We start from the raw sequence: 23,574 nt of genomic DNA, 5'->3' as shown, positions 1-23,574 counted from the left end.
ATGACTCTGCAGCACCGAATGAGAGAACTCCAGGTCCTCCTTAGCCAGGGTATCAAATTTGTAGGATTTTACAAACGTGTTTGCCCCTGACTAAATAGCCGCTCGGCAAAGTTGTAAAGCCGAGACCCCTCGGGCAGCCGCCCAAGATGAGCCCACCTTCCTTGTGGAATGGGCATTTAAATATTTTGGCTGTGGCAGGCCTGCCACAGAATGTGCAAGCTGAATTGTATTACACATCCAACTAGCAAAAGTCTGCTTAAAAGCAAGAGCACCCAGTTTGTTGGGTGCATACAGGATAACAGCAAGTCAGTTTTCCTGACTCCAGCCGTCCTGGAACCTATATTTTCAGGGCCCTGACCACATCTAGCAACTTGGAGTCCTCCAAGTCCCTAGTAGGCGCAAGACACCACAATAAGCTGGTTCAGGTGAAACACTGACACCACCTTAGGGAGAGAACTGGGGACGAGTCCGCAGCTCTGCCCTGTCCGAATGGACAAACAGATATGGGCTTTTTTGAGAAAAAAACCACCAATTTGACACTCGCCTGGTCCAGGCCAGGTCCAAGAGCATGTTCACTTTTCATGTGAGATGCTTCAAATCCACAGATTTGACTGGTTTTAAACCAATGTGTTTTGAGGAATCCCAGAACTACGTTGAGATCCCACAGTGCCACTGGAGACACAAAAGGGGGTTGTATATGCAATACTCCCTTGACAAACTTCTGGACTTCAGGAACTGAAGCCAATTCTTTCTGGAAGAAAAATCGACAGGGCCGAAATTTGAACCTTAATGGACCCCAATTTGAGGCCCATAGACACTCCTGTTTGCAAGAAATGCAGGAATCGACCGAGTTGAAATTTCTTCGTGGGGCCTTCCTGGCCTCACACCACGCAACATATTTTCGCCACATGTGGTGATAATGTTGTGCGGTCACCTCCTTTCTGGCTTTGACCAGGGTAGGAATGACCTCTTCCTGAATGCCTTTTCCCTTAGGATCCGGCGTTCCACCGCCATGCCGTCAAACGCAGCTGCGGTAAGTCTTGGAACAGACATGGTACTTGCTGAAACAAGTCCCTTCTTAGCGGCAGAGGCCATAAGTCCTCTGTGAGCATCTCTTGAAGTTCCGGGTACCAAGTCCTTCTTGGCCAATCCGGAGCCATGAGTATAGTTCTTACTCCTCTATGTCTTATAATTCTCAGTACCTTAGGTATGAAAAGCAGAGGATGGAACACATACACCGACTGGTACACCCACGGTGTTACCAGAACGTCCACAGCTATTGCCTGAGGGTCTCTTAACCTGGCGCAATACCTGTCCCGTTTTTTGTTCAGACGGGACGCCATCATGTCCACCTTTGGTAATTCCCAACGGTTTACAATTATGTGGAAAACTTCCCCATGAAGTTCCCACTCTGCCGGGTGGAGGTCGTGCCTACTGAGGAAGTCTGCTTCCCAGTTTCCAATCCCGGAATGAAACACTGCTGACAGTGCTATCACATGATTTTCCGCCCAGCGAAAAGTCCTTGCAGTTTTTGCCACTGCCCTCCTGCTTCTTGTGCCGCCCTGTCTATTTACGTGGGCGACTGCCGTGATGTTTTATCCCACTGGATCAATACCGGCTGACCTTGAAGCAGAGGTCTTGCTAAGCTTAGAGCATTATAAATTTACCCTTAGCTATATTTATGTGGAGAAAAATCTCCAGACTTGATCACACTCCCTGGAAATTTTTTCCTTGTGTGACTGCTCCCCAGCCTCTCGGGCTGGCCTCCGTGGTCACCAACATCCAAAACTGAATGCCGAATCTGCGGCCCTCTAGAAGATGAGCACTCTGTAACCACCACAGGAGAGACACCCTTGTCCTTGGATATAGGGTTATCCGCTGATGCATCTGAAGATGCGATCCGGACCATTTGTCCAGCAGATCCCACTGAAAAGTTCTTGCATGAAATCTGCCGACTGGAATTGCTTCGAAGGAAGTCACCATTTTTTTACCATGGCCCTTGTGCAATGATGCACTGATTTTAGGAGGTTCCTGACTAGCTCGGATAACTCCCTGGCTTTCTCTTCCGGGAGAAACACCTTTTTCTGGACTGTGTCCAGAATCATCCCTAAGCACAGGAGACTTGTTGTCGGGATCAGCTGCGATTTTGGAATATTTAGAATCCACCCCTGCTGTTGTAACAGTATCCGAGATAGTGCTACTCCGACCTCCAACTGTTCCCTGGACTTTGCCCTTATCAGATCATCGTCCAAGTAAGGGATAATTAAGACGCCTTTTCTTCGAAGAAGAACCATCATTTCGGCCATTACCTTGGTAAAGACCCGGGGTGCCGTAGACAATCCAAACGGCAGCGTCTGAAACTGATAGTGACAGTTCTGTACCACGAACCTGAGGTACCCTTAGTGATAAGGGCAAATTTGGGACATGGAGGTAAGCATCCCTGATGTCTCGGGACACCAGATAGTCCCCTTCTTCCCGGTTCGTTATCACTGCTCTGAGTGACTCCATCTTGATTTGAACCTTTGTAAGTGTTCAAATTTTTTTAGATTTAGAATAGGTCTCACCTAGCCTTCTGGCTTCAGTACCACAATATAGTGTGGAATAATACCCCTTTTCTTGTTGTAGGAGGGGTAATTTAATTATCACCTGCTGGGAATACAGCTCGTGAATTTTTTCCCATACTGCCTCCTTGTCGGAGGGAGACCTTGGTAAAGCAGACTTCAGGAGCCTGCGCAGGGGAAACGTCTCGACATTCCAAACTGTACCCCTGTGATACTACTTGTAGGATCCAGGGGTCCTGTACGGTCTCAGCGTCATGCTGAGAGCTTGTCAGAAGCGGTGGAACGCTTCTGTTCCTGGGAATGGGCTGCCTGCTGCAGTCTTCTTCCCTTTCCTCTATCCCTGGGCAGATATGACTCTTATAGGGACGAAAGGACTGAAGCTGAAAAGACGGTGTCTTTTTCTGCAGAGATGTGACTTAGGGTAAAAACAGTGGATTTTCCAGCAGTTGCCGTGGCCACCAGGTCCGATGGACCGACCCCAAATAACTCCTCTTCCTTTATACGGCAATACACCTTTGTGCCGTTTGGAATCTGCATCACCTGACCACTGTCGTGTCCATAAACATCTTCTGGCAGATATGGACATCGCACTTACTCTTGATGCCAGAGTGCAAATATCCCTCTGTGCATCTCGCATATATAGAAATACATCCTTTAAATGCTCTATAGTCAATAAAATACTGTCCCTGTCAAGGGTATCAATATTTTTAGTCAGGGAATCCGACCAAGCCACCCCAGCTCTGCACATCCAGGCTGAGGCGATCGCTGGTCGCAGTATAACACCAGTATGTGTGTATATACTTTTTATGATATTTTTCCAGCCTCCTGTCAGCTGGCTCCTTGAGGACGGCCCTATCTATAGACGGTACCGCCACTTGTTCTGATAAGCGTGTGAGCGCCTTATCCACCCTAAGGGGTGTTTCCCAACGCGCCCTAACTTCTGGCGGGAAAGGGTATACCGCCCATATTTTCTATCGGGGGGAACCCACGCATCATCACACACTTCATTTAATTTATCTGATTCAGGAAAAACTACGGTAGTTTTTTCACATCCCACATAATACCCTCTTTTGTGGTACTTGTAGTATCAGAAATATGTAACACCTCCTTCATTGCCCTTAACGTGTGGCCCTAATAAGGAATACGTTTGTTTATTCACCGTCGACACTGGATTCAGTGTCCCTGTCTGTGTCTGTGTCGACCGACTAAAGTAAACGGGCGTTTTAAAACCCCTGACGGTGTTTTTGAGACGTCTGGACCGGTACTAATTGTTTGTCGGCCGTCTCATGTCGTCAACCGACCTTGGCGCGTGTTGACATTATCACGTAATTCCCTAAATAAGCCATCCATTCCGGTGTCGACTCCCTAGAGAGTGACATCACCATTACAGGCAATTGCTCCGCCTCCTCACCAACATCGTCCTCATACATGTCGACACACACGTACCGACACACAGCACACACACAGGGAATGCTCTGATAGAGGACAGGACCTACTAGCCCTTTGGAGAGACAGAGGGAGAGTTTGCCAGCACACACCAAAAACGCTATAATTATATAGGGACAACCTTATATAAGTGTTTTCCCTTATAGCATCTTTTTTATATATTTCTAACGCCAAATTAGTGCCCCCCCTCTCTGTTTCAACCCTGTTTCTGTAGTGCAGTGCAGGGGAGAGCCTGGGAGCCTTCCCTCCAGCCTTTCTGTGAGGGAAAATGGCGCTGTGTGCTGAGGAGATAGGCCCCGCCCCTTTTTCGGCGGCCTCGTCTCCCGCTCTTAACGGATTCTGGCAGGGGTTAAATATCTCCATATAGCCCCCGGAGGCTATATGTGAGGTATTTTTAGCCAAAAAAGGTTTTCATTTGCCTCCCAGGGCGCCCCCCTCCCAGCGCCCTGCACCCTCAGTGACTGCCGTGTGAAGTGTGCTGAGAGGAAAATGGCGCACAGCTGCAGTGCTGTGCGCTACCTTAAGAAGACTGAGGAAGGAGTCTTCTGCCGCCGATTCTGGACCTCTTCTCGTTTCAGCATCTGCAAGGGGGCCGGCGGCGAGGCTCCGGTGACCATCCAGGCTGTACCTGTGATCGTCCCTCTGGAGCTAATGTCCAGTAGCCAAGAAGCCAATCCATCCTGCACGCAGGTGAGTTCACTTCTTCTCCCCTAAGTCCCTCGTTGCAGTGATCCTGTTGCCAGCAGGACTCACTGTAAAATAAAAAACCTAAGCTAAACTGTTCTAAGCAGCTCTTTAGGAGAGCCACCTAGATTGCACCCTTCTCGGCCGGGCACAAAAATCTAACTGAGGCTTGGAGGAGGGTCATAGGGGGAGGAGCCAGTGCACACCACCTGATCCTAAAGCTTTACTTTTTGTGCCCTGTCTCCTGCGGAGCCGCTATTCCCCATGGTCCTTTCAGGAACCCCAGCATCCACTAGGACGATAGAGAAATTTACGGTGCACATCACTAATTATAATGGGTGCTATGTCAATATCAGAGACACTTTAAGAGAGGAGGGGGGCCGTGTGCAGGCTCCGATCGGGCCCTCTCCTCTCCAGCAGCGCTACTGTCTAATGCGCATGTGCAGGTCTCTGGGAACATGGAGCCTACACAGCGTCCCACAGGACATCTCTATCGTGCATTTGCGAATCACAGGAAAATGGCTGTGGCAGCCATTTTCCTGGTGATATTTACAGCTCTGCAGACAGTGCCAGGCTGATGGTGCAGTTACATATAACTAAATGGGGGCAGGGTGTGCGGTGTGTGTGCCCCCTGGACCCAGTGGCCCGTGTGCACCGCATTACACCCATTATAGTTGCGCCAGTGGTCAACATGCTGACTATTGACACACACAATGTTGACATAATGACCATGTAATGACCATATCAAAATTATGCCATGCCGACATTGTGTACGTTTGCATGCCACATGTCGACATAACGTCCATGTCGCCATTCAGAATATATCAACATTCTGGTATTAACATTCTTACTGTCAACATTCTCAATGTCAACATAACATACCACACCCACTTAAGAGACCTCAGCACTGAACAAATGCCAGTACATAAGGACATCCCAACTACTGCCAGGACAGTACCCTATAATATGGACTTTACTACCTAAATGGGACAGTTGGGTGGTTTATGGTCACTCACCTCAATTCCTATTATATTCAGGTTGGACAGCAGGTCCCATCTCTCCAGCCCATCTTCAGAGATTCCATTAAACCCAAAGCCAGCTGCATTATTTATGGCATCCGCTAAACACACATAAAAAAACATGATTGATCAGGACAAAAATAAAAACATATAGAATATATGTATTGCAGTATCGGGGTGATTCAGAGCTGATCGTAGATGTGCTGAATATAGCAAATCTACAATCAGTTTCTCTGACATGCGGGGGGACGCCCAGCACAGGGCTAGTCTGCTCCGCATGTCAGGCCCTACCCCCCGCAAGGGTGCAAAAGCATCGCGCAGCAGCGATGCTTTTGCACCCGCTGAGTAGCTCTCTGCCAGCGCAGCTCTTGCGTAGCCTAGCTGCACTGGCAGGCGGCTGCCCGCTGCGTCCCGGGTTGCAGCGTCTGCGTGTGACATGACGCAGCCGCCATGGCCTGCCCCCGCAATGATCTGGCCCGCCCCCGTAATGGTAAAGATACATGGCATCACTGTACACACTGCATGGTCCGCTGTATTATGGTGCAATGTATCACTGCATGCTGCAAGTAACACTGCGTGATTCGTGGAATCGACACCTTGGGCATGCAGTACATCCAGTAGGAGGATGTAACCATCCAATTCATCTAACTGTCAGATATATAGTATATGATTGAACTTACAGCAGTTTGATCTGCCTTTATTTGTCTGAGTGCTATCGCAGCACACACTAGCAAAAGTGAAACATTTGGATTCCAGTGGCATTCTATTTATCAACATATTAGTCCCATCTAAAATAAATCTTAATATCTCACCTAGTGTCCAGGCAAAATAGTACTTGGGCCTTCTAGACGCTGCAGTGAGGTAGAGGTTCACAAAATGTCCAGTCACTGAGCGGTGGGGATCACTAGATACAGAAAATCGATCTGACAAGGTAATATGAGCAGCCAGAAGAACAGAACATAGGCACAATTTCTTGCACACTGCCACCTAGTGTAAAAAAACAACACCACAACATTACTGTATAGTCACAGAGGATCTTGCTTACTATGGACACAATCTGGACTGTGCCCAATGTGAAATGGCCCTAATGGGGAACTATTGCATTTTGCTACTTATGCAGAGTTAGCCAAAAAGAATATTTGAATAATTAGGTGTGTTTTATATGCTGTCATTGAATGGCCATCATCATAAGCTTGCAACTTGCTGCAGGGGAGTACCCTCCAAAGTCAACTCCCTTTAAACAGGCAGATATGAGCCTGATAGGTGCCATTGTGGGACGCATTTCACGTCAACATACTGCTACTCTTCTTTGGTCGCATCTATATGCTCGCTCCAACCCATATTTGGGGCCTAATTCAGACCTGATCGTAGATGTGCTAATGTCAGGCACATTGACATGCAGGGGGACACCCAGCACAGGGCTAGCCCACCCCACATGTCAGGCCCTCCCTTCCCGCAGAAGTACACGCAGCCAACGTGGCCCGCCCCTGCACGGTCCGGGCACGCCTGCGTTGACCGGACTGCGCCCCATAAACGGCGGCCAAACGCCCCTTCCCGCCCAGCAACTGCCTCTGCCTGTTAATCAGCCGTCGGCTGTCTGTCTGCCATGCGTCAGCGCACTGCGGCACTGGCGCATGCACAGTTCAGACCTGATCGCTGCTGTGCGAACACGCATAGCAACGATTAGGTCTGAATTAGCCCCATGGTCCATTTGGAGAAAGCAGCCGCAAGTGCAAAATGTGTCTGGGTTGCCAGTGTCACCAATAAATGGCATGCGTACTAAAGAAACAAATGAGGCTATTTATCTGACTGGGCCAGGGCTGTATGTGAAGGGCAGAGGGCCCACAGATAATACAGCGCCATCCTGTCCAGCTGAGCACTGGTCGGTATTATAGCAAGGAGATCTAATGCTTCCAGGAGGGAGATTCCTAGTTCATATGCTTTTAACTTTCTTTTATTTAACTATCTTTTACAGATAACGCAAAGTCCATTCTGATGATCATGATCATCAACACGGATCTTGCAATGAGTGTGGTATATATGGCCGACGGTCAATATGTCAACATTCATCACGTAGACATGTTTGTAATGCTAACATTGAACATGTTGATGCATTCATAATGTCATCATTGTCCATGTACACATTTAGCATATCTACACAGATGTTATGTCGACATTATTAGCATGTCAGCACAGTAGTTGTATTGTAATTCTGTCCCTAATTAACATTCTGAACGATGACATCATGGGGGTATATTCAAATAAAGTCGGATCCATTTCAACATGCACTTGTCGGAATGGATCCGACAAGTCCTATTCAATGAGCGGACAAATCAGACTGTCGGATTTGAGCCAAATCCGACAGTCGGTGTCCCGTCCGTGATGCTGCTGTCAGCAGCTTCCCGTGTGTGAGATCAGAGAGCTGCTGGAGGGAGCCGCACTCAGCCGTGTAGCCCAGTGCCAGCCGGGAGGCACTGCCGGGAGTGAGGAGCTTGGCCGGGGGGATGCCCTGCTATAGAGGTACCCGTGCCCTGCTGCCCCTATAGCCCGCCGCCCCGTTCCCCCGTCTCATCTCCTCAATCAGACTTTTTTAAAGTCGGATTGAGACTGACGGATTTGGCCCCGTCTCCGACAGAAGCACATGGATCGGCGGCTATTCCCCCGATCCACGTGCTTTCCAACAAGTTGGAATTCCCGACTTCTCGGAAAAATTAGGGGTCTATTGAATAGGTCGGAAACCACTTCCGACCTAAAATAGTCGGAAATTGACGTCTTTCCAACAAGACGACAGTTTCAAATTCAATTGAATATACCCCCATGAGTACATACCTTTGCAACATGGGGGAAAAGGTAGCAACATAGGCCTCATAAGAAGCATATATGTAACTGCTGCACCCCTATATAAGGTGTGTGAACATACCCTCGCTGTACTTAAGTTATGCCAGCCGACCCTGATTCACCCCATTTTGTCCAAGCATAGAGAGGCACAACTGGGAGAGTCAGCTCAGTCTGCCACCGCGCACATGATCAGCATGAAAACTCACATTTGGCCCTTCCCTGTTTGATGTCTGTCCAACTCTACATGAAGCCCTATGTGATGAAGAGCTGCAAATTGCAACTATCTACACGTTATTAACAAAAAAAATCACCTGGATTAGATAGGTAAACTACTGGATCATACGATAAGTGTATTACTATATTATCCCTCGATTAAGGCACACTAACACCATTTTTCCCATATGGTTCATGTAATGGGCGGGATGTACTAATGTACATCGTCGCCCTGCGCCACGATGCTGATTGCATATGTACTAACATATGCGATCAGCATTGCGGAGGACAGCTCTTCCGATAAGAGCTGACCTCCGCGATGCGGCAGCGGCAGCCTGACTTCCGGGATTCGGCCCGGGAGTCAGTCTGCGCATGCGCGAGGTGACGGGGGCGGCCGCAGGGCATGCTGGGAGCGATCTGATCGGATCCCTCACACAGTGCCGCGGAGAGAAGCTCATAGGCTTCTATGGACTATAGCTGGCGTACCCCGCCGCGGCGCTGACCTGCCGGCCGGGGGTTAGTACATCAGGAAAATGCGGTAAACAGGGAGTTTACCTCATTTTCCGCTTAGTATATCCGGCTCAATGTATCTATAAACTGGAAAGGTCTCTTTTAGTTCTGTGACAATACCTGCCACAAATGGTAGTTAAACTGTACTACCATATCCATTTGCACCTAACCAATATGGCTTTATAGAAGGTTACCTTTCATCAAGTTGCTAAGGAAAAATTAAAGGGAAAAAGGATTACTAACTTCCAATTAGCAATAATAACAGTTTATTCTGAGTTGCAGTATGGTCATCCTTTTATACCTTTATTATACAGGTATAACAATCCATAGGCGAGATGTAATAGCTTACAAGATTGCCGGAGGTGTGGAATGGCGGATGATCTCGGATGTTTTTTTAAAGAGGCAGTCATTTACAAGACATGGTTTTGCCTTGTAAATTACTGCTACTTTAAAAAAACATCTGAGATCGTCCGGCATCCCGCACCTCCGGCAATCTCAGACGCTATTATATCTCACCTCATATGTCAAATATGGGTGTAGTATGGTATGCTGGCGGCCGGGCTCCCGGCATACCGACAGTGTGGCGAGCGCAAAGGAGCCCCTTGCGGGCACGGTGGCGCGTTTCTCCCTCCAGGGGGGTCGTGGACCCCCACGAGGGAGAATATCTGTTGGTATGCCGGGTGTCGGGATCACGGCGCCGGTATACTGTGCGCCAGTATCCCGACATTCGCCATACTGAAGACCACCCGTCAAATATTTACTTACATATAAAAGCTACAGCAATTTTTTTTTTTAATTTAAATATGTTGAATTTCTGATGTGAAATATACTAGGTTGTTTTATTTATAATTACAAGTAAAACCCTAATGGTCTGTTAGGACTCTTGTCAACCCTTTATAGACACCACCTCTAGTAATAGATGATATATTGGTCTAGAAATAGCACATGGAGACAACACAGACACCTGCCTTTCCATACGGTACAATGAAACAACTGCAGCTGCTTTCTACTCTCACAACACTGTTCTACTTACATTTGGGTTCCTTTTCTTCTCCTCTCCATGTATAAATATCTGGTAGTCATTGAAAGAACAGAGAGGTCCAGCAAGAAGTCCTAAAAACCCGACTGTGTAACTTAAATATGGGAGGATTCCAGGAGGAGCACTATACAGTAAGAAAGAAAATATGAGTGAAACAATGTGCTAGAAATACTAATTTCCATGATTTGTTTATTTAAAATACAGCATGGTCTTATTTGTGCAAATACTCTTCATTGTATACAGCCCACACGTGTATTGTTCTTTTTCCAATGTTTTGTTGAGGACACACACAGAAGTGTTAACCATCTTTGTGCAAGAAAAGGGTGAATGCAAAGCTCTGCACAGTGGGAACTGGGAATACTTGGTCTGGACCAATCCTGGCCTATGTCAGCCAATGTCCGTATCTCAATTAGCAGCATGCTGCAACGTTTCATCCATATAACATGGAAAATTTCCAACTATACCAACTCCACTAATTCGTGGTGGAAGTTTTCTAATTTGTTATTGATAGCTACACTTTCTACAAATAACTAGCATTATATATTGAAGTGTCTGTATCCATATTACATACTATATAAATAGGAATCCATGGGTCCAACCAAAGTAACACAGCAGAACTCCACAGGTTTTCATGTTGAAAGAGATTATTTAATCCCTCCTATCCATAGACTAGAGAGCCCTTACATCACGTATATCGACAAAAACAAGGGTGGCATCTTTAATGTTGTAGTGTAATAAATATACTTTAACACAGGTCATTTATAAAAGGATTATCATTATGAACATTTTCAGAGTCTTCACCCAGGCATTCAAATCAAGAACCAGCTCCTGCTGTTCCTGTAGTTGAACTGTCTAGCTTTGATTCTTCATGAAACATGATTACTTTTCACATAATTTATTAAAATTATTTAGGGGTATATTCAATTGATGTCAGGTCCTTTCCGGCGGAAAGGATCAGACATCTCAGTATTCAATGAGCGGCCAAATCCGACAGGAGTTGGGCATTCCCGACAATGCCAATCCAACTTTTTTTTTAATCGTATTGACATTGCCGGAAACGGGGCTAAAACCTGTCAGATTTGTCCGCGCTTCCGAAAAAACACGTGGATCCGTGGCTATTCTGCTGATCCACGTGTTTTCCGACAAATTGGAATTGCCGACTTGTCGGAAAAAAAGGCAGGAGGATTGAATAGGTCGGAAACTGCTGTCTTTCCGACAAGACGGCAGTTCCAACTACAATTGAATATACCCCTATATGATCATCCTGCTCCTAATAAATTTCTTAAGCAAATGATTAAAACCTTCATTGACTGATCTCCTTGTCTTACATTATACTTCTATGGGGTCTATTTAGCAAGCAGATTTTCATTTTAATTATATGGTAACTTTTGATTTGATTAGCCCATCTACAGTATGTAGGAAAGGGTAAATATTCGAGCCAATATTGGGATGCTAAATAGACCCCTATATTCTCACACACACACACTACTAGCTGCACACTGATACCTGTCCTCCTAAAAACAAAAGAGATGCTGGGTAGTAGGGTTCTAGATTTAAAGCTTCTGCTTTGGAATTAAAACTGTAAATAGCAAAAAAAGAGACTGAACTATATTATTTCCTCTTTTTTTAAAACCGTTCTGGTTCCAAAGCAGCTTGGTTAGAATTTATTCATTGAACACTGCTATTCAAGCCTGCCCTTGTCTCCCCTATTATTAAAAAACTCACTCTTGATCATAACATTGTCTACATTGTACTGCCTACAACTACCTTTACTTCCTCCTACTCACTGCTTGACCCATTTCAGTCTGGCTTCCTTGCTCTCCAATGAAACAGCCCTCACGAAAGTCAGCAATGGCCTCCTTGCTGCCAAATCCAAGGACCACTACTCCCTGCTCATTCTCCTTGACCTCTCTGCTACTTTGACGCTGTGGACCACCCTCTCCTCCTGCAAACCAAGCCTTCCCTTGGTCTACATGATACTGCCCTCTCCTGGCTATCCTCCTACCTCTCTGACCATTTCTTCTCTGTCTCCTCTCATAACCCTACTTCCCCACACTTCTACTAAAAGTAGGTGAATCCCAAGGTTCTGTTCATGACCACTTCTATTCTCCCTCTATACTGTACATTCTCTTTAGCTGAGCTCATCAGCTCTTTTAACCTCCAATATCATCTCTGTGCTAATGACACTCCTATCTACCTTTCCTCTCCTGACCACTCCCCTCACTTGTATCTCCAACTGTCTCTCTGCTATCTCTTCCTGGAACGCAAACCTAACTTGTCTAAGAATGAGCTGATCATCTTCTCACATAAACTCACCTCACTCAATTTCATTATCTATTGACAGCAAACTATTTCCTCTAGCCCCCAAGTGCTTTGTCTTGGAGATACCCTTGATGCCTCCCTCACTTACAAACAACACATTCAGTAATTTTACCAGTCCTGTCGCTTCCATCTCAAAAATATATCCAGGATCAGATCCATTTTCATCCTGGATGCTACTAACACCCTCATCCAGACGCATCGACTTAAGGTCGACCCCTGCCAGTGCAGCCTGGCTGCTCTGGCAGGAGGTTTGGCACCATTTTTTTGCTGCTATGTGTTACGTCATGCAGCTGCCCCATAAATACTCCAGACACCCCCCTCCAGTTTTACCCGTAATGCCCCGACGACGCACCCCGACGGCTGCCTCTGTCAATCCCCTTGTGGCTGCAAGGAGAAGGGATGCGCACTGTGGTAGGTGCACGTACGCCCAGCATCTACCTTACTACACAGCAGCTCTTTTGTCCTTAGGAGGACAGGTATTAGTGTGCAGCTAGTATTGTGTGTGAGAATACAGGGGTCTATTTAGCATCCCAATATTGGCTCAAATATTTACCCCTTATTCAGGTTTGTTAGCAAACCAAAAAAAAAAACAACACACAACTGGACAAAACAGTGTTGCACTGCAGGTGGGGCAGATATAACATGTGCAACATGGTTTGCCTGAATAACCCCCTAATTTACAAAGGGGTTTTATTTACTTATGTGGTGGCAGAGTTGACTATGCATGTGGGGAATTTCTGTCTTTTGCACACTCTTTGGTACAAAGATAAAGGTGTGCTGACTGCAGTGCATGACTTTCCTGTTTAACTAGTTTGACAAAAATATTAATCGTCCTCATATATATTCCTGTGCCAACTCTCAAGCTAATGCACATGGTATTTCGGGCAGACTATGCTTGCGAGTGACTGTGAAAAACAAATAGGCTTAAAATAATATTAATCTAAATAAAAAACGTAAATGAAAAAAAAAAGAAAAAATTGTTGATGGAGAAAACTTACTGAATAGCAAGGCGTGTCTGTGAGGGGCTCAGGGACTGATCACTGCGCACTGAACCTGCAATATGGTATAGGACATCTTAGATGTACACTGACACCGCTGTACTTACACAAAGACCTTATTGAATACTGACCTAAGAAGAACGGTCAATTCAAAGGAGATTAAAGTGATAGCTCTGTATGTTGCAGTTATTATAAAGTACAGCAAAACATCACAACGGTGTACTTCTTTTCCTTTACACAAATGTTTAATTCCACAAAGGTTACAGTTCTTTTGCACGTGAGTTGGGAGCTAACAGAATCAAAATGGCAAGATGGAGTAACAAATTCAGAGGATCTTTATGGGTGAGAATTCCTACTTCACCCAACCTGTGAACAGCTGTGGGCGGGGCATTTAGTCATTTTCCAGCTGATCTGGAGTACTCCACATCCCAGCATTTCTCTGGTGGGTATGGAAGGACTAGCAGTCACACAGCAGGTTTGCATACATGGCCCATGGGCCTAACAAACTACATCATGAATGGCCTTCATTTCTACGTGAGCCATATACATGGCATCTGTATGTGTGGGCTAAGAGCAAGACATCAGACTTCCATGAACGGCAATAATACCATAGTGTTTAGTGAAGAAGGCCTTGTACCTCTCACACCCCATCAAGGTGATTGTATTGTCTTACCATCATGATATTCAAATGCCACCCTGCTTAATTTCTGGGTCAATGTCATTAAAGCCCTACAAAAAAAAAAGTAAAAACAGAACTCAAGCTTCTTTAGGAACATATAAATTATGTGAATAAAAAAATTAAAAATCTGTCTGTTATATGCACAGGGTACTTACACAGTGAAGTCCAGGTCATCCACCAAAGGGTTTGCATATCTTCGGATGTGGAAGAAAGTGAGATAGAACATGGTCAGCAACAATGTGTACCTGTAGAGAGCAGCAACAAAAGAACGTTCTTAGGTACTTCAGACACAGCAATCTGTTCTGTAACCCATTTTACACATATTGTCCCAGTACACTGTATCAAAATTTCTGGAGCTGTAGACAGCAATGTACAAGAGATTCAGTCTTTACCCAAACATATAACAAGTGGGTGTGTACAAAACAATGTGACAGTTGTTGGCTGTAGGGACACTGAGCAAAACATAATTGTATAATGCATTATAAATGGACAAGAATGGAAAAGTAGCAAAGTTCTGGAACATGGTATTAAGCCTGGAAAACCTCCCAAAAAGGGAGTAACTGCTCTACCTGAATGGGCTCACTATTGGGCAAGGGTATGAGAAGGTAAGAGATTGTCCTGAGCTCCAACATGTGTGTCTTCAGGAGAGTCACTGTCCATAGCAATGGGTGTTCTGACACCCTCAGTTGGTGTCAAGGCAGGTGAATATTGAAATTCAGACACTCCCAATTGGTGGCACTTGTTATGCTCATACAAAGCACCGTCTGCTTCCACAACATAGATGTTGGGCCTGTTAGAGAATCCCTGGAAATCCGACAGGGGTCTGGATGCGAACCGTCTGCCCAGGATACAATTGACTCAACCAACTGAAGGATCTGTCATGGCTGGTTATAAGCCAAAGCCTGGCATTCAGTAGCGCACCATGAATGTTGTTCTGTGGCTTTAGTTTAAGTATGGTGGTGCGTCTAGATAAAAGGCGTTGTACAGGAGATGGAAGTCCACCTCTCTCCCTCACCTCTCTAATTGAGAAGCACCATGAATACATCAGATCCATTTCTGGAGCATTTTTATAGCAAGTACTTTGTAGAAAGGACTGTCCTTTTTGCCAACCCCTTGGACTATGGATAGTGAGAACTGCTGCTGATGTGTGTGATGTACCATTGGCATGTAAAGGCATGGAACGCACCACTCATGAATTGCATGACGCTGTGCATTGAAACCCTGAAGAGAAGGAATAAAAATAAACGCTAACCATGCAGAAGGATGCCATCAGAAAGGGTCAATTCACAAAAAGGGGACATAAAAAAAAAAGACTTCAGGTCATGAGGCAATTCCCTGTACAAAGATGGACAGCCATTGAGGACAATTTGAGACAGAGGTCATTCACGAGACCTCAAACTCCATGACATCAAGGTCTTAATCAGCATCAGATACACCTCAGTCTGGGAAGTGAGCAGAGGACATGGTATCAGCAACATGGTGGTCCTTGTCACATTTGCACACCACATCTAGGTGGTATGCTGGAGTATAAGCATGAAGTGCTGAATCCTCACCGAGGCAGTGTGCAAATGTTTGTGTAGAATGGTTATCAATCAGCAAGTGCCATCCATAAATAAATCCATGAAACGTATTACAAGCAAAGATAAAGACCAGCAGTTCCTTCTCGATCTGAGCATAGCAGGACTCCGTCTCAATGAGGGCCCTTGGAGCAAAAGCAATAGGTATGTCACAGGCATACAGAACTAAGACCTTGAGAGGCATCTGCAGAATTAGAACCAGAAAGTGAACGTCAAAGTAATGGAGTGGCTGGCAAAGCGGTGCAGTAACCTCACTGTAGTGTTTCAACAGTTTTTAGAGGTAATTGGGCATTACAAGAAAATGCTGCAGGACCAGCTTGTAGGCATTCGTTAAAGAAGAGAAATACCAAGGTACTTTTCAGGCACTTGTTATGGTCTGCTATATAAAGGCATGCAGGACCAGCAGGGGTAGGCATTCGTTAAAGAAGAGAAATACCAAGGTACTTTTCAGGCACTTGTTATGGTCTGCTATATAAAGCAGCTACCACAAATGGGTATAGTCAGTCCCACAATACAGAACAAAAATAGCAGCGCTATTAATGAACACAATTCCATTGTGCAAACAAAATATAAATGAAATCTGGATATATAAAAAATAAAATTTATATTAAATATATAGGCTCAGATTTATCGAGCCTTGGAGAGTTATAAATTGCTCGATGATAAAGTACCAACCAGTCAGCTCCTAGCTGCCATGTTACAGGCTGTGTTTGAAAAATGACAGTTAGGAGCTGATTGGTTAGTACTTTATCACTGTGCAATTTATCACTCTCCAAGGCTTGATAAATCTGGGCCATTAGTAAGGCTAAGGCTAGAGAAGCTGATCACCCTTTACATTCAATTTGCAGTGTAGCAGGGTACAAAATCATTCATACAATCAATTAGTGTCCATTCCTATATACTGTATACCCCACTGTGGAAATCCCAAAATAGCTCCTTAAGTAAGGCAGTGTCCCATTTAATGTATAGTTACCAATTCACCGCTAGAGGGATGGTGTCCTCAGTTATATAAGCTGTATGGCAATAGTGGAGTCCTTAAATAACAAGGTGTGGATACTTGGTCCAGTGCAATGGTCTCCAGTTGTACAGCTTCTTGACTGAGCTTTATAGGATAGATTGAAGTGGAGGCTGGTTCAGGTGCACAACGGTTATTCCACAGGCCAGTCAAATGGGATCAGTACTAAATCCCGCTGGACGGGATCCCGGCGGTCGAAATACCAACGCCGGAATCCCGACCACACAATCCCGACAGGGGTGGCGAGCAGACCACAGCCCCTTGCGGGCTCGCTTCGCTCGCCACACTATTATATTCTCCCTCTATGGGTGTCGTGGACACCCACGGAGGGAAAATATCTCGTGATTGTGCCGGTTGGGATTCCGGCGTCGGTATTTCGACCTCCGGGATTCCGTCCGGCGGGATCTTGACCGCCTCCCAGTCAGATGGGTGATATGGATGCACCTATATCACCAATTTGACCTTCCTGTGGAACAACCGTTGTGTTCCCTGAACCAGCCTCCACTTACATCCATTGGACTGGACCAAGTACCCACACCATGTTATTTGAGGACTCCATACATATATAACTGAGGAGAGCATCCCTTCCTTGACTGTATGAACGGTTTTGTACCCTGCTACACCACAATTTAAATGTAATGGGTGACTGATTTGTTGGAGAGCCAGTATCTTGGCAGGATCTGGCTTAACGCCCTCAGACGTCAAAGAGTGAACAGCATATGGAACCTCAGTCACTCTGAATCAGCACTTGTCAGGGTTCAATTTCATATTGATCTCACAGATACTCTGCATAACTTTGAGGCACGTACAGAGGTTAATGTAACTGCCTGTGAACTGCAGGCAACGGCAGCTCCCCGACAAGTTTGGCTAATGTTTTAAAGTGGCATTCATTTAAAGGTCAAAACTAACCTGGTTTTGCCTTTTAAATTATACTTTAAAACAACTGTCATACTCACCGGGAATCCGCCCATGCCTGCAGTTCGCAGGATATTACATTTACATCATAGTGTTCATGCATGGCGTGGCCACAAATCTGGGTGTCCTCTGATGATCTTAGGGTATCCCTCAAATAATTGCTCCATGCTTTGCTGGAATACCTCACTACCAGAGCATATACCATATGGTATTCTGAGGAAAGTATATCTACACACAGGGGTCATGAATGTTGTGAGCATGGATAATTCCTTGTCCAGAGTAAAATAGCAAAATCCACATTTGGCATCCAGAGTCATGAATACTTTCAGTAAGCACTTGCATCATGGTTTTGAAAGGGGGATGGGGTCTCCTAAGGGCCTTGTTCAAGTGCATTTGGTCGATGCAGATATATACAGGGGATGTATTCAATTTACCTACAATCAAATTCTCGACAGTCATAATACTGACAACAATTGACTGATAATCAATATACTGACATGGTCAAAATCCCGACATGGTCAAAATACTGACATTAAAAATGTAGACACTGTCCAAATACCGACATTTAAAATGTCGACAAGTCAAAAATGAGTTTTTCATTGAAACCAACTTGTTCAAACTTTACCATCCCAGTGGACGTGGAGGGGGAATATAATAGTGTGCCGAGCACAGGGAGTGCAGCGAGCCATGCGAGGGGACGTGGTACACTCATACGGGGTCCATGTCGACCTTGACATATGCACACAATTTTTTTTTACAAAAAAACTTGTATCGACTTTTTGGCCTGTCAACATTTTAAATGTCGTATTTTGACCTTGTCGGGATTTTGACCATCGGTCAAATGTTGTCTGTATTTTGACCTTCGGGATTTTGATTGTAGGTAAAATCATACTAATCCCATATACGGAGCTGTCCCTTTTCTCTGCAGCATCCATGGCCGATGTCCACTACGTGGCTTCTACTACAGGTGCAATGATAGGTAAATTGAAGTTTCCTAATAGTATTACATGCACTTCAGCACTTAGGGGTCTACTTACTAAGCCTTGGATGGAGATAAAGCACCAGCCAATCAGCTCCTAACTGTCATTTTTCAAATACAGCCTGTGACATGGCAGTTAGGAGCTGATTGGCTGGTACTTTATATCCATCCGAGGCTTAGTAAATAGACCCCTTAGTTTGTCAGTTCAAATGATATACTGTCTGTTTTTTACATCACTGTCTACTACATGAAAACTGCAGCAGGAAATTTGTGGAATGAAGTTTGGCCATGTTCATGGTCTTGATTACCTGGAGACCATAAGCAATTAAATTCACTGTGCGAGAGTGGCCAATAGGTGTCTTGGGGTTGGTGCGACGGAGGAATTCCCGTGTAATGATGTTACACTTGGTGCCAGAGTAACCTTTTTTTTTTGTTTTGTTATGGTGTTAAATATTTTTCAGTCCTAAGGTCAATGTTTTCACATTGGAAACTGGCTTCTGCTGTGTTCTGGTGCAGATTCCATGGTGTTACCCCAGTGTGGGGGACTGCTGGATTGTATAATATGAGGCTTTTTGCCTTGTTTCTTAGGGACAGATGTATTAGTGGAAAAGATTACCATAGCAACCAATCAACTTCTAACTAGCACTATGCTAGATCAAATACAGATGCTGATTGGTTGCCTTGAGTAACTTCTACAACTTTATCACTCTCCAAGGCTTGATGCATCTCCTCCTTAGGCTGGATCTGCACCAGCGTGCACCAGGGCCAGATTAAGCCCTCAGGGGGCCCAGGACACCCAAGACAGGAGGGCCCCCCGCCGACCGCCAGCACCGCCCCCCCTTCCCCGGCTGCACGCGCTGCTCACCTCCTCCGGTCACAGGAAACGGGAGCTGCGCTGCAGCAGGGGGAGAAGAGAAGACACCAGGCTGCCGGGGCAAGAGGGATCCACGCTGCCGGGGAAGGAGTGCAGCTGTGCATGCGGCTTCCTCCTCTTGGGCAGCACGGTCGGGGAATGAGTCAAGCAATCTCCAGCCTCCGCCACCAGCAGCATCTCTCCTGGCAGCAGCGAAGGCTGGAGATTGCTTGACTCAGTCCCTGACCGTGCTGTCCGAGAGGAGAGGGGAGGAAGCCACATGCACAGCTGCACTCCTCCTTTGGCAGTGTGGATCCCTCCTCCACTCCTGCCCCGGCAACCTGAAGAGTTGTGCAGAGCTCCAGCCAAGAGGCACCATAAAACAGGGGGGCCCGGGGTACTGACCCCCTGGGCATCCCCTTAATCCGGCTCTGGCGTGCACAGTGATTCGTTTTGCCACAAGCATTGCAACGTTTATTGAAGACATGACATTTGTAATGTTCATAGGAATGGCAACCACAATAACTCACAGTGTGCCAGCTGCTGATTGTGATGCTGGTGATCTCATACATCAGACTCTAAAATTCTAGGGCACTTTTGTTAGACTGCTTGTGCAGCATGTAAAATGTGTTTTTCAGTTTCTTCCCATGCAGTGTGTGCATGAGTAGCATCATTAAGTCTCATACACAATCCTGTCCATGATGAGGTCACTTCTTAGTGCACCATAATCACATTTCTTTGGTTGTAGCTTTAACCTGGCAGCATATGATCAAATACACTGCAGAAAGTATTCCTCTCCATGATGACATTTAACTAGTAAGCATCAAATTCCTAACATTTTCTGATGTTTCTGGATCTGCTTTATCCTACCCCTCTGAATAAACAAATGTACCTGCCTAGTCAACAGCATCCGTACCTGAAAGGTTGAGAAGAGAATAGGCCTGTACTTTTTTGGATTTGTCCAATTGCCCAGTACAGAGGTAAAATCCTCATTCCTTTTCAAACCTGAGCAATTTCACTCGCAATGGCATCACTGAAAACCAGTTGGTTCTATGGGTTGGGGCAGCGATACCGGCGGTCGTGATCCCGGAGGTCAGCATATTGACCCTGGGATCCTGACTGCAGAATGCTGGCGAGGGCGAGTGCAACAGAGCCCCTGGCGGGCTCGGTGGTTCGCTGCGTTCACCACAGGTTCTGTTCCCACTCTATGAGTGTCGTGGACACCCACGAGTGGGAATAGTCCCTGTAGGTCGGCATGCCGACTGCAGGACGTCTGATTGCTCGGGATCCTGGCGTCGGCATGGTGACCGCCGGGATCCTGTGTCACAGCCGAGCTTCTGACACCATGTAAAGTAGACTAGATGCAAATCACCACAGGACGCCAGAGCACTGCAGAAAAGGTGTCCTTACTAACCAGAGACATAACCAACTTGGCCACCATGCCATTTCCTGAACAACAAGTGGATGGCAGTGATGCAATGTCCGCCATCCACAATACCTCACATATCTACAGATATAAATACCAGTATTTTTGCAAGATTGAAATATCAGCATTCAAATTACAGTCAAACAGAGACAACACAAAATATGCAAACTAAAACTTAAACTATTAATTATACATCATTTTGATGACAGTGTCATACCAGTAAAGTATACAATAGGTTAAATAGTTAAAACCACCAAGAATCCCTTTAAACTTACATATGAACTCTTCTAGGATCAACCATAAGAAGCATGAGATAGCATAGGATGACTTCTCCTATGAGAAACATGGTGAGCCTGGGTGTGTAGAAAAAATGAAAATATGGTTACCAGTTATCTAGTTAGCAATTCATATATGTCAGACAGGAGAGAGACAAGAAAAATAGCAGAATAACACAAACTGGTACATCTCTGCATATAAGTGACCAAAAAGATCTATTGCTGTGGGCTACTCAGTTATATCGTTGCTCCCTGACGCTGTGCATGTCCAGTCTCAGAAGACTCTCAGATGACCAGAAGAGAGCTGCTTGGTCTCTTATTCATGTAAGAGTAGTGCTTTATGAAGTACTTTCCTGAATATTGAGAGGAAGGTAAATAATAATTGAACGCTATGGGCCTGATTCTGAGGTGGCCAAGTTGACAAGAAAAAAGCAAGTGAGTTATCCCCTCCTAGGGGCCGTGTTCTGCAGCAATAGACTGCATGGCTCCTGTCTCTTTCTCACTGACAGCAGCCTTGGCGGGATCTTCCTGACGAGCAGCTGATTGATGCTTCCTGATTCCTGCGGCTGTATGGCTGCAACAGGATGAACTGATATGATCTCTAACAGGAACGTTATTGTATAAACGGGTGGGCTATAAATTATGGTAGGTTATAGTAAGAATAAGGAGGTAAGGGGTTAATGCAGTGGTTTACAAACTTTTTTGAATCACGGCGCCCTAGAATATCAGAATTTTTTTCACGGCACCCCTAGGCCAAAAATTTCTTATTGAGAAATTTAGAAAGAAATATTACATTAAGTAGATTGCGTTTATATGTCATCCTTAGGGTCAGTTGTGTGGTGAGGGACAAGATTTGCTTCTGTTTGGCCACATATTTTATGACTGGCAGCCACCAGCACTGGTTTTGCCTATTATATTGACCATGAATAATTTGAATTGGTCCTGGACCACCAACCCAGGGCACCCCTGCAAGTGTCCCGAGGCACTAGTAAGTGGTTCAATGTTCTGGAGAATAATAGCTCTGAGTGCTGTGATGTTCTGTCTCACCATCCAAAGCAGTAGATCGACAAACATATTCCCAGCATGGAGGCCACACCATGTCTGACTTTTGCACCACATTGAGAGGGAGGCAGACAATATCGGAACAGGAAGGCCAGGATCAGTGCAGAGAGCTGTCCGATGAGGAAGATACGCTGTAGAAGATGATAAAGGGGAATTTATGTGACATTATTTCTGTGAAATACCATTTTATCATGACAACAGTAAGTTGTTACCGAAATATTTATAGTTATGATAAAACAGAATACATTTTTTCTTCTGTTTGCATTATGTTGCCCTCTTTCATAATGCGGTTATGCTGAATTGGTTGTTAAAGGCGATTATTATGACCACCTCCTGCATTTAAGGTTGTTAGCGTGTAGCCCATGAAGTATGTCACATGTCATGCGCTGGCTTGGTGGGTATATAAGGTGTGCGGTAGGCCATCTGCACACATACAGTATCACTTGTTGCTGTCATGGGTAAAAGGGGCGATTTATCGGAGTTGCAAAAAGGGATGATTATCAGCTTTTGGGCCAAGGGTGGCAGTAATTCTGAAACAGCGCAGTTTGTCAACTGTTTGCATGCTACTGTGAAGGTCTATCGTGATTGGATAAATGGCACCATTCCGAATAACTGACGTGGAAACTGCGGAGCACCATGTGCCATTGATGTGAGTGGTGAACGTTAGCTACAACGGTGCACGTGGGTCGACCGTCCACCGATAGTGGAGCTGCTCAATATCATAATGAACCTGGGGCTGTCCGTGCTGCACACACCAGTTACTCTGGCTATTAGCTAGTGGTGGTCATAATAATGTGACTCGACTGTGTATGTGTATATTATATATATATATATATATATATATATATATATATTAGAGAGAGAGAGAGCACTGTAGGTGCGGCACTCAAGCTGTATATTCACAAAATATGCTCAAACAGCAACCTGCTTTTTCAACGTTTCAATCTATCTATTCAAATTGTCATCAGGAAAATAACAAACAAATAACGACTCAAACCTTTATATACATCAGCAACCAAAGAACAAACAAGTGTCCGGCGGGAATAGCGCCCGCTTCACCGTCCATGACCATTGCTGAAGTTACAACCAACCGACCAAGGAGGTTGAGTGCCGCAATCACAGTATTCTATTGGTTTTTCCTGTGAAGGCACCATCAAAGTTGT

At 45.4% G+C, this 23,574-nt stretch overlaps 1 protein-coding gene across 2 annotated transcripts in view; it reads right to left on the bottom strand.

The window, feature by feature from the left end:
• LOC135038474 (lysophospholipid acyltransferase 2-like) overlaps window positions 1-23,574 on the bottom strand; it is a 64,799-nt gene that overhangs the window by 19,251 nt on the left and 21,974 nt on the right. For both annotated transcript variants that reach the window (XM_063954656.1, XM_063954655.1), the window contains exons 2-9: window positions 22,397-22,542; window positions 21,350-21,427; window positions 14,465-14,554; window positions 14,304-14,359; window positions 13,631-13,685; window positions 10,305-10,434; window positions 6,523-6,697; window positions 5,708-5,811 (exon numbers count right to left, since the gene is read on the bottom strand). In XM_063954656.1, coding sequence (XP_063810726.1) covers window positions 5,708-5,811; window positions 6,523-6,697; window positions 10,305-10,434; window positions 13,631-13,685; window positions 14,304-14,359; window positions 14,465-14,554; window positions 21,350-21,427; window positions 22,397-22,434 — 726 coding nt within the window. In that variant the 5' untranslated portion in view covers window positions 22,435-22,542. The remainder of the gene's footprint in view (window positions 1-5,707; window positions 5,812-6,522; window positions 6,698-10,304; window positions 10,435-13,630; window positions 13,686-14,303; window positions 14,360-14,464; window positions 14,555-21,349; window positions 21,428-22,396; window positions 22,543-23,574) is intronic.

Source organism: Pseudophryne corroboree, chromosome 2, assembly GCF_028390025.1.
Source record: "Pseudophryne corroboree isolate aPseCor3 chromosome 2, aPseCor3.hap2, whole genome shotgun sequence".
Taxonomy (NCBI): Eukaryota; Metazoa; Chordata; class Amphibia; order Anura; family Myobatrachidae; genus Pseudophryne; species Pseudophryne corroboree.
The sequence above is the reverse complement of the archived record's forward strand: the minus strand, read 5'-3'. Positions and strand labels throughout refer to the sequence as shown.